General features: G+C 33.5%; 3 protein-coding genes across 3 annotated transcripts; 1 reads left to right on the top strand and 2 right to left on the bottom strand.

Moving 5' to 3' along the window:
* Positions 1-2,290: 2,290 nt before the first annotated feature.
* LOC105968673 (trans-alpha-bergamotene synthase) lies at positions 2,291-4,613 on the bottom strand. The gene is made up of 7 exons (XM_088811857.1): positions 4,492-4,613; positions 4,110-4,377; positions 3,671-4,034; positions 3,369-3,587; positions 3,144-3,282; positions 2,801-3,049; positions 2,291-2,706 (listed from the first exon to the last, which is right to left on the bottom strand). The coding sequence occupies exons 1-7, from the start codon at positions 4,573-4,575 to the stop codon at positions 2,407-2,409; spliced, it is 1,623 nt and encodes a 540-aa protein (XP_088667983.1). The 5' UTR covers positions 4,576-4,613; the 3' UTR covers positions 2,291-2,406.
* Positions 4,614-6,747: 2,134 nt separating this feature from the next.
* LOC105968560 (transcription factor DYT1) lies at positions 6,748-8,131 on the top strand. The gene is made up of 4 exons (XM_012993189.2): positions 6,748-7,082; positions 7,181-7,351; positions 7,440-7,616; positions 7,702-8,131. Exons 1-4 carry the CDS (start codon positions 6,876-6,878, stop codon positions 7,771-7,773), a joined length of 627 nt encoding a protein of 208 aa, XP_012848643.2. The 5' UTR covers positions 6,748-6,875; the 3' UTR covers positions 7,774-8,131.
* A 694-nt stretch (positions 8,132-8,825) lies between these two features.
* LOC105968500 (uncharacterized) lies at positions 8,826-9,686 on the bottom strand. The gene is made up of 2 exons (XM_012993135.2): positions 9,215-9,686; positions 8,826-9,109 (listed from the first exon to the last, which is right to left on the bottom strand). The coding sequence occupies exons 1-2, from the start codon at positions 9,642-9,644 to the stop codon at positions 9,051-9,053; spliced, it is 489 nt and encodes a 162-aa protein (XP_012848589.2). The 5' UTR covers positions 9,645-9,686; the 3' UTR covers positions 8,826-9,050.
* Between the last annotated feature and the right edge of the window lie 1,129 nt (positions 9,687-10,815).

The following is a 10,815-nucleotide window of genomic DNA, read 5'->3' as shown; positions in this document are numbered from 1 at the left end:
TACTCATCCCTTGTTTATTAGAATCCAATTAGATTCTAACAGTATTTATAGTCGAAGATTGAGACCAGTGTTACGTGAACACGGGGTGATATTTATGGAATTGCCACAACGTTGTTGCACTGTTAAGAATTATGTAATATAAGAGAAGACGGTTATTTTGTTTTATGAAGAATTATGCCACTTATGAAACACGTTGATTATATAATACTAGAAAAACACATTATTCACATTTCGAAATGAGATCGTAATCAATTACAAAATTTATAAAAATAGATATTGAAATTAGATAAAAATTATAATATAAAATAAAATATATGAAATTTTCAACAAATTATTTTCAGAAATCTCGATTATGTAAATTCAACGACATATTCCACAAAAAAATATTGGTAAAATTTTATATATGATGGTTTAAGAGTATGACTAGAAGTGTATATATGTATTTCCTAGATCTGGTGAAATACACAGTATGTATTATTTGTACTAATGATCTACGCATATATATGATGTAAAACCACCGGATAATTATTTATATGCTATACCCGATGAAAGTTATATTAAGTGTAATGGGGGAAAGCGATTGTACTAATTTAGTGATATTCTATATTTTTTACTATATACATAATATTTATTCGTTTTCTTATTCGACAACTTAAGATGATATATTGGATGGAGGAAGAGAAGGATAAGGTACTTGTTGGTAAGAATTAAGATGGCTATGAAGTTTATTTGACAGCTTTTTATCATGTGCTAAACAATTATCAATGGAATAAAGTTGGATTTTTTCTTACTTCCCTTTAACTGTTTCAACACAGACCAAGCAAAATCGACAATTACAAAAAATATCAAGCGAAAAAAAAAAATACGAACAACAGTCCAGAAGTGAGGCACCTGGCAAAGAAAATCAAGAAAATGACATAATTTCTGAGCACATGACTGGTAACTATGTTTCTCACAATTTGATTGTCTTTATGTTATTGATATGGTCCCAAAAGAAAGAAGAAGAAATAGAAAGATAACAAAGAAGAATTGAGAGAAGATAAGAGGAATTATAATTCTCGGTGAATAATTGTCTGCCCATTTCTCTCATTCATCAGATTTATAACACTTACAAATAAAATGAATGTGCCCTATCGACTAAGCTAAGACCACTATGAGACGTGCCCTAATCTACTTAATTTAATTGACCTACTAATCCGCTAATCTAGCTAACTAACTAACCCACTAACTTTTCTAACCGTAACAGTTATTTATAACGTTTCACACTTGTAACAAATTCTCTAATATGTGAACTGACATTAGGGGCGGCTTTCATGTAATTTTATCCTTACTCCTTTTTCTTTCTTCTGAACAAATGTTACATATAGGAAAAGATGATTTTCTTGTGTTGATCTCGTCCATCTCGTCAAGAAGAGAAAGCATGCATCAACAGGTAATAAGATTTCAATCTTTCTTGAATCCTATGTTGCTCTTAATTGATTTAATTGTTTCTCACGTTAATTAACACTATGGAAGAGAAGCACTCTTCTTTCTCAACAGCCTATTCCACTTCGTCGGTGTGTGAAAGAAGAAGAAGAGGAACATGCTGTTGAGAAAGAAGAGGAAGCACTCGTCGTCGGAGGAGAATCAACGAAAATCTAATATAAATCAATTATAATGTTTTTGTATATATATATATATATTATTTTTTTTTTTAAATATAGTTGATTTTGCATTCTTTTGCAGTTGTGATTTGTTATTTTTAGTAGTAGATTCTTAATTGACTATACTTCATCATAGTCAATTAATATACCAGGTATAGAAAATATATATATATATATATATATATATATATATATTAGTGTTTAATCAATAAGCGAGTTGTAGTAGTTTGAAGTCAGATGTACTAATTTGTGTTTATTTGTTGCTTGGAAAAACTAATTATAGTATTATTGCTTGAAAAAACTTGGTACAAAACTTCTGCAGTTCTTTATTAGCTCCACGAAGAATGAAAATACTAGAAATACAAATTACTTTATTCGATCGTCTTAGCTCGACGAAGGATGAAAATACTAGAAATACAAATTACTTTATTCGATCGTCTTAGCTCGACGAAAAATGAAAATACTAGAAATACAAATTACTTTATTCGATCGTCTTAGCTCGACGAAGGATGAAAATACTAGAAATACAAATTACTTTATTCGATCATCTTAGCTCGACGAAAAATGAAAATACTAGAAATACAAATTACTTTATTCGATCGTCTTAGCTCGACGAAAAATGAAAATACTAGAAATACAAATTACTTTATTCGATCGTCTTAGCTCGACGAAAAATGAAAATACTAGAAATACAAATTACTTTATTCGATCGTCTCCGACAAGTTTGGGTGCGAGTGGGTGTGCATTGTTTTCAAGAGCTTGTTCATGGAATAGGGATTGGTTCAACCAAGAGTGAGACCAAATTTGTCTTGGTGTCGCCATCTAGTGCACCAAAACCATCACCAAACTGGTAAAAGCTGAAACCAATCCGAGCAAGATTCATAGCAGTTGTCTGAAAATTCTTTATGGGCTTATCCATAAATAGTATTTCTTTGTTCATCTTCTTCAACAGATCATCAATCAGATCTTTCTTGATGTACTCGCGTGCATCCTCTTCAGAACAGCCTGTTTCATGCATGTAACACTCTATATATTTCGGAACATCCCCTCGTTTTATTTCAGCCTGTACATCAATTTTCATTAGACAAACCAAAATATAAATATGTTAGTGATTAATTAGTTTTGATATGATTAGTGGTTTAATTTTGGAAACGTACAGATGAAGTGCCCAAGTCGCCTAAGAGGCGAAGAACAATGCCAGGCCAACGAATAATTCCAGGGTATTGCTCTAAAAAGTGCAGCTCCTTGGTGTTAATGGGATTTGTTACACAAAAGTAACCATGCAAAAGAAGCACAGGGCCCGGAATTGTAAGCCAGGCTACGTTGATGTACTCATTCGTGCTCGGGCGATACCCACTGTGGAACCATTTTGCTTCTTGATAGTAAGCTCTACTCAGTTCTGCCCACTGTACATAATCATTACATGCATGTAAGAAGATGATCAGAAGAAGAAACGAAAAAACGAAAAGAAAACAAACCGAATTATTTGCATATATATACCAATTTTCTCAGTTTTGAGATGATGTTGAGACCTTGGTCCCTGAGAATTTTGTAAGCCAATTCATTAGCGCAGTTAAACAGAGCTAGGAAGCTGATTCGCATGTACTCCGGTAGGCGGTCCAATGCGTTAATATCCCACCTGGTTATGTAATAATTAAATTAATTAATTTAAACTAGCTAGGGTCTTGGTAATATATAAATATAATGTATAACCAATTAATTTACCTCTCGACCATCTCGGTGAAAATCTCGAGTTCATCCATCGTACCGTACACATCGTATGTGTCGTCCATAATTACAATCATTACAGCAATCTTGGTCATAATCTCCCTGGAAAACCCAAATTGAGGCTCGGGTGTAAATCCCACGGCCCATAAGTAACTCTCCGGCAATCGGTTTCTGGCAAACCCCAACTTGTCTGCAAGACCGGTTTCCTTATGCCACCTGTAAGATAATAATATAATTAAAATTGTCACAGAATTTCTTCATTTCTGCTAATTTAATTAAAAACGACGATAAACGAGTACCTCGACAGTTGTTTAATTTCGTCCTGATATATGGCTTGAACCATGTTGAAGTCCAGCGCAGCCAACTGGAGAAGAATAGGGTCACCATTGTAGATGTTCATAAACCATCTTGCTTCGAGTTTTTGCACTCTCCAGTGCAGTGGAAGCACCAATGCATGCCTCACTTTCTCGGCAAGAATCGCGTCTTCGATTTTTTTCACCTTTTCAATTAGATGACGAGTCGAGAATTTTTTGGCAGAATCCAATAGTCTCTCACCTTCGACGGATAAAAACGAAGCTTCATACAGAGACAAAACCCCATTCACATCACCAGCAAAGCACTCCTTAAGATTTCCTTCCTTGTCCAAGAAACTACCGAAAACCTCTGTATAAAATAAATTTAAAAAATAAAAAAAAAAAATATTGGTGTTATCAAATAAAAAATATATATAAAATGAACCTTGAGGGACAAAAAATCCATTTTGTCTGAGAAGTCTAAATTTGAGGGATGTAACATGCAAGTGTTGCATGTGTTTGCCGTCATCAAATTCATCACGGTAAATTTCGCCCAAGATTTTTTTGATTGAATCCTCGAAGTGGTTGGATATATCGAACCTCTGCAGATTATCGATAAGTTCAAGTTGTTCTAGCGTATGATTTTCGGTTTCGTCGATGATTATCTGCACCTGTTTTTTCAACTTCTCAGCTTGCTCTATGTAGTTATTGTCCTGCATTTTCAACAAAGCATTGTTCGGACACTAAATTTACCTCTCATGGTTCGAATAATTTCCTTTGTTATAATCTTATTCAAACATGGAACATGTTTTAATTTTTTTCCTGACCGTGTATGGAGTAGTGAGGGACTGAACGTAATCATGATCCCAAATGCTCGTTCCGTAGTTTCCAGATCTTCTTGCCTCCTCCATAGTAATTATCTGCAATCGATTGAACAACAGTAATGAATATTGCATTATCTTGTTCATTAGTATGTAATAATTTTGCTTTTTTTTCATATTTGTGATACGATTTCTAAGGTATTATAAGATTTATTTACGAAATGCAAGAAAACTCAAAATAAATATTATTATGCATAATATAAAACCCTTTTGTGAATCTTTAAATCAACATTAAAAGACACTAAGAGTGATATTCGAAAGAATACCTTTTCGGCGCTTAAATTGATTATGAACTGTTTTTTTTTTTTTTGTTTTTTTTTTGGTAAGAAGAAATGAAGTATGAGTGTTGATATGTAGAAAAGGTAGCAAGGTATTTATAGTAGAAGATTGAGACCAGTGTTAGGGTTGAGATTTACGGAATTGCCATTAGCCTCTATTGGAACAGTGTTGTTGCACTGTCAAGAATTATGCAATATTAGACAAGAGGGTTATTTTGTTTTATAAAGAATTATGCAAATTATATGATGGAAACACGTTGATTATATAATAATAGAAAAACAATCATTCACATTTCGAAAATGAGATCATAATCAATTACAAAATTTATAAAAATAGATATTCAAATAAGATAAATATTATAATTTGAAAAAAAGAACATGAAATTTTCAACAAATTATTTTCAAAAATCTCGATTATGTAAATTCGACGACATATTCCACAAAAGATCTTGGTAAAATTTTATAAAAATATGATTTCAGAGTATTACTAGAAGTGTATATATCTAAATCCTATTGGTGAAATACACTGTATGTGTTTGTACAATTGATCTACGCATATATATATGATGTAAAACTATTTGATAAATTATGTATGAATAATAAAAATTCATCTAATGTATTTCACCCGATTAGCATATATAGTATGAACTGATGATTGCATAGTACACTTTGATAGCACACCAACAAACCACAATAGTTTGTGGTCCAATGTTTGCCTTCTTTTTCTCGTGTTTTGCACAAGTTGTAGGGGAAGCAATTGTACTAATTTAGTAATATTCTATATTTTTGGCAATAATACATAATATGTATTCGTTTTCGTATTCAACAACTTAAGACGATATATTGGACTAAGTAATAGGAGGACAGTATACTTTGATAAGTCTAAAACTGAGAGATGTAACATGCAAGTGATCATTTTCCACGTGTTTTCGATCATCAAATTCATCACGTTAACAAGGAACTGACCCTTTTGGAGGCGGGTTCAGGTCAGGTCCAATCGGGTCCGGGACAGGTTCAAAACCGGTTTTTGAATTTTTTTTCTTTAATTATTATTTTCACATATATCAAAAAAGAGGAAAAGAAAAGGCTAAATTTCGGGTACGGAATCAAAAGAATCCTGGCCCTTCATCTCAAACGGTCGAATGATCGTGACCGTTGGGAAAAAAAAAATTGAAATCAGTCAGATCGAGTCGGTTCGAGTCCGGGTGGACCCCAAGTTTCTAACCGTTGAAAACAAAAAAAAACAATAAATTCGGACCGAGTCCAGTTTATAGATACATTTCTTTATTCGAGTGAATCCGACGGGTACTCGGGTCGGGTCCTCAGATCCCCGCCGGGTAGACCCGTAGAGTCTCGAGTCTAAAAAATTGAGACCCGAAACCGACCCATACTTTGTCGGATCTGGGTCCGGGTCGGGGTCCGGGTCAATGGTCAACGGGACGGTCTTTGGGTTGGATCGGAGCCGGGCCGGGTTAAACCCGACCCGTGGCTGTGTAAGAAGTAATGTGGTGTTTTTGTTAAAGAGCCCCTACTTTAATTCTTATGACTTTCACTTATTTTAATTCTTATGACTAATTGATTTTAATTTTAATCATATTATTCAATTTTAGGTTTTATCCCACTCCTAAAAAATATAAAAATATATCACATATAAACTTTTTAGATTTTTTATTTCTTGGCTTAACAACCTCTCTCTCTCTCTCTCTCTCTCTCTCTCTCTCTCTCTCTCTCTCTCTCTCTCTCTCTCTCTCTCTCATGCTAGAAACGAGCCTCCCAACGCCCAAAGAAACTGATAATTGTGTACGTTGAATAGATGCCTAACAAACTACAACAAGAAAGATTCCCCTTCTCTCTCTTCCTTCCACAATGTGCTCTTCTTGTGAACAACACTCTTCATATATATATATATATATATATATATATCAAACTGCTATATTACATTTATTCTGCAATAGTTCCAATTCTTACAACTACTCACATTTCCTCCCAAGAAAACTTGAGACCGGATTTCACTTAACGAGTCCCTCGATATATACATTTTGTGGTGTATGGATGGATACTGCATTCGAAGATTTAGGCATAACTGATCAAGACAGAAAAAATTGGAGCAGAATGGATAAGAGGAAGAAAACCGACCAAGAAGACAATGGCGTCGACCCAGAGTTCATATCCAAAAACCTCGAGGCTGAAAGAAGGAGGCGAAAGAAACTCAACGATAGACAGCTCGAGCTCCGCTCCTTGGTCCCCATTATCACAAATGCAGGAAGTCAAAACCCTTTTTTTTTTGTTTTTTTTTTTTATTATTTTATATTACTTTTATTAATTTTGAAAGTTTAATGATGGATGGATGTATGTAGATGAACAAAGCAACCATAATAACCGATGCAATCGCTTACATTGAAGAGCTAAGAAACTCCGTCGAAGAGCTTACTGACCAAATACTCCAAATGGAGGCCACCGACGAAGACATAAACACCAAATTTGAAGACATTAATATTAATGACGACGACCACGAGATGAAAATCGCGGTATATATGATAATTAATAAACTACAATTTAATGATATTTTCTTAATTATAGTTAATTGTTCATAATTATTATCACTTCGAGCATCAGCCGGAAGTTGAGGTAAACCACATTTGCGGGACGAAGATATGGATAAAGATTATCATCCAGAAGAAGAGAGGAAGGCTTACTAAACTAATGGAAGCAATTAGTGTGATTGGATTTCATCTCACTGATATCAGCATTACTACCTCACAACAAGCCATTCTTTTTACTTCATCTGCAGAGGTCAAAAATAAATTAAACTATTCGATAAAAAAAATATGCATAAATGATGTTTTTATTTCTTGGCTTAACAAATAATTACTTGCAGGGAGTTCATGGTGGAGTGCAGGATGCTGATCAGATAAAAAGGTTCCTATTGGAGATTATAAGGACCATTTAGAGGAATTAATTATATATAATGGACAATTATTTGCCGTTTCTCCGGTTGCAGCCGTAATCTGCTACAACATACGGATCACAAGAAGAAACAACAATGCCTCTGAAAAATTGACTTATATATATATATATATATATATATATATATATATATATATATATATATATGTTCTTTCTATTTTTCGGGTATCTGTTTTATTCAGTTACAAGCTTTTAGTCTTATAATTTCATTAATTGTAACAAACATCACGCGAAGTAGGACCGCTGAACGAAAGCGTTAATTTTGAATATAATGATGTCCAACATGAATACATATGTTTTTATAACTTTTAAAGATTGTATTTGATTTATTTAACAAGTAACCTGAAAAGAGCAGAGCAAACATCACACTGTTTTGTTTTACCCCACCTGCAAAATCACCTTTCAAGTACCATTAACAAGATTTCATGCACTTTTTTTTTTTAATAATTTCTTTAGCTTTAATCAATCCTTTATTAATTGTTCATCACACACAAAACCGTCTATTAATGATTGATAAAATATCTTCCTCGTGAATTTTCCATTTTAAATCGAACTTTTCTGACCAAACCTGTTGGACTCAAAGGTAACAATGCGCAATATATATACATACAGATGTATGCATACAGAATACTATGATAGTCTGTTAAATATTTGATTTAAAAAATCAAAACATGTGGACCTGAGTTGGAATAATTTACTGCATTTCTTTTTATTGATGGATTGGTACTACTGTAGGGTCCAATTTACTCTCAGTAGTTACATGTTAATGTATGGACTATGGTAAATATATGATTTTGCCAACAGGTCCTCAATCTTTTTCATATTTTTGTTGTTACATTCAAGTTAAAAATATTCGGGTTGCTCAACAACAAAGCGATTTAGGGTCATAATTCAACCCGGTGTCGAGTTTAGTGAAATCAAGATTTAATCTTTATATTGGCTACGTTCTTCATCTCAAGAAAATTTGATACTTGCAATGTTATAAACAGGAAATTCCGACGTACAACAGACATAATTCACTACAATCGGGGGGTATTAGAAAATCCGAGAATCTTTTCATTTCTCTCCAAAAACAAACTCTGTAGTTAGTATCCATCTTTTTACAACCCTACAATCTCCTACATTAGGAAGAACCATTAAAAAAAAAAAAAAAAAAAAAAAAAAAAAAAAATCTTTTTCCATTTCAGGTTTCCCAAAATCTCAACAAAGCAAACGAAAACGAGGTCGCAAACAAATCGAACAACGAAAAAATCGAGACTTTCATCTCTGAACTTCAAACCCCAACTCTTTCCTTGTATTCATTTCCAGCACCCCTCCTCCTACATTGTCCCAAAACAAGCAAATTTCATCAGTTCCAATTCAAATTCTTACCAAAACAGAGAGAGAGAGAGAGAGAGAGAGAGAGAGAGAGAGAGAGAGAAAACCTTGAGTTTGTTGAGGATGGCAAAAAGGAGGTTCTTCGAACAGAGAAAGAGACATCTGTTTATGAGCAACACCAATATCAAACAAAATAAGACCAGAAGAAGGATCATAAACAATGATATCTTTAACAGGCAACCACAAGAACAGCTCTTCTTGAGACAAACCCTCAACCCCGATTAAGCCGCCGTAACTAAGGTTAGCCCTCACCACACTCTCAAAGAAAACCCTCGTCTCAAATGTTGCGAAACAGGGCCTCTCCAGAAACACCTCCAGCACACCATCTTCTCCGAGTTGGTATGATTTCACACCATTCTTTGGGAATAGTCCACCTGGCAATCCTCTGCTTTCTAGAAGCTCGTGTATGGAAGAACTTGTGGCCAAAGGAAGAAGAAAGAGACCAATGAGAAGTGTGGTGAATATCACCATAGCCATTTTTTCTGGGTTTTTAGTGAAATGGGAAAAGAGTGAAATAGAAAAAAAGGAAGATTTTTGAGGGTTTTATATTGCCGTTGCATTGAATAAAACGGTGTCGTATCTGTGGACTGAGTTTTTTTTTTTCTCATTTTGGTGTGTGTTATTTATTTTTCCCATTTTGGCCTTATTTGCTAAAATACCAATGATTTTTTTTTTTATTATTTTTTTTGTGTGTTTGTATGTTGAGCTGGCAATTTGAGTTGACAGATAAACATGCGATGTCTTGCCAGAAGACATCTACCTAAGAACCAATTATTATTGTACATATATATATTATATATATTACAAATATTTGATTTGTTTCTTTATATGTCTATTATTATTCTAGTAATATACACTAGAGTTATTACAGTCTGAAGACTTGAAAAACTTCAAAATGAGTAACCAAAAGTTGGAAGGGTAAAATGGTAAAAGAGGAAATAAAAAGTGTAGGAAACGCGAGACAAATGGCTTAAGGCTAAAGGGTGCGTGGTGGGGGTGTTTTGTGCATGGTAAGAGAATCATGTGAAAAAAGAAATTATTATTATTATTATTATTATTATTATTATTATTTATTAGTGTTATTATCCCTACTCATTAAAGTGGAACACCAAACCTCACATTTCTTATCACCCAATCCGACGACGGAAAATACGAGGTTGCCTGCCCCCACTTTTGGACCTTTCTGTTTCACTTAAAATAATATTTATTTAATCATTAATTTATTTTACAGTAAAAGATTAATTTTTAATTTTAATGTATGCTTGGTTATGAGATGCCTTTGGGCTTTCCCTAATATTCCTGTAGCAAAAATTTGCATACAGACATTTGAGTTGGGCATCTCTCAGACAAAGAATTCGACAGTACGTAGGACAAATTAAATTTCTAAATTTCAAGAATAATAATATTAATAATTACCAGTTTCTTCTAGATCCTTTTCTTTTTTTTTCTTTACCAGTTTTAATTAATGTTAATAATTTACCAGTATATGTTTTTAATTCAATGGGCTGCCTACTGGAAAAATATGAGAAATAAAATAACTGAGACAGAGGTGGAAGTTTCCTGAGTATCAACTTCGGTTGGCAGGCAGTTGTTACTGTACGGACAAAAACTGAAACAATGGTACTAAATAAATATTATTAAATTTTGA

This window comes from Erythranthe guttata, chromosome 13 (genome assembly GCF_056151865.1).
Source record: "Erythranthe guttata isolate IM_541 chromosome 13, IM_541, whole genome shotgun sequence".
Classification (NCBI taxonomy): domain Eukaryota; kingdom Viridiplantae; phylum Streptophyta; class Magnoliopsida; order Lamiales; family Phrymaceae; genus Erythranthe; species Erythranthe guttata.
This window is presented reverse-complemented; position numbering and strand designations above follow the sequence as displayed.

Excerpts from the sequence above, each read along its gene's own strand:
- LOC105968673 (XM_088811857.1), bottom strand. The coding sequence starts at position 4,575 with ATGGAGGAGGCAAGAAGATCTGGAAACTACGGAACGAGCATTTGGGAT. Across the intron at positions 4,378-4,491 it reads CCCTCACTACTCCATACACG|GACAATAACTACATAGAGCA; the intron begins GTCAGGAAAAAA and ends TTGAAAATGCAG. Across the intron at positions 3,283-3,368 it reads TTCACCGAGATGGTCGAGAG|GTGGGATATTAACGCATTGG; the intron begins GTAAATTAATTG and ends TTACATAACCAG.
- LOC105968560 (XM_012993189.2), top strand. The coding sequence starts at position 6,876 with ATGGATACTGCATTCGAAGATTTAGGCATAACTGATCAAGACAGAAAA. Across the intron at positions 7,352-7,439 it reads ACCACGAGATGAAAATCGCG|CCGGAAGTTGAGGTAAACCA; the intron begins GTATATATGATA and ends TTCGAGCATCAG. Across the intron at positions 7,617-7,701 it reads TTTTTACTTCATCTGCAGAG|GGAGTTCATGGTGGAGTGCA; the intron begins GTCAAAAATAAA and ends AATTACTTGCAG.
- LOC105968500 (XM_012993135.2), bottom strand. The coding sequence starts at position 9,644 with ATGGCTATGGTGATATTCACCACACTTCTCATTGGTCTCTTTCTTCTT. Across the intron at positions 9,110-9,214 it reads CCATCCTCAACAAACTCAAG|GAGGAGGGGTGCTGGAAATG; the intron begins GTTTTCTCTCTC and ends GGGACAATGTAG.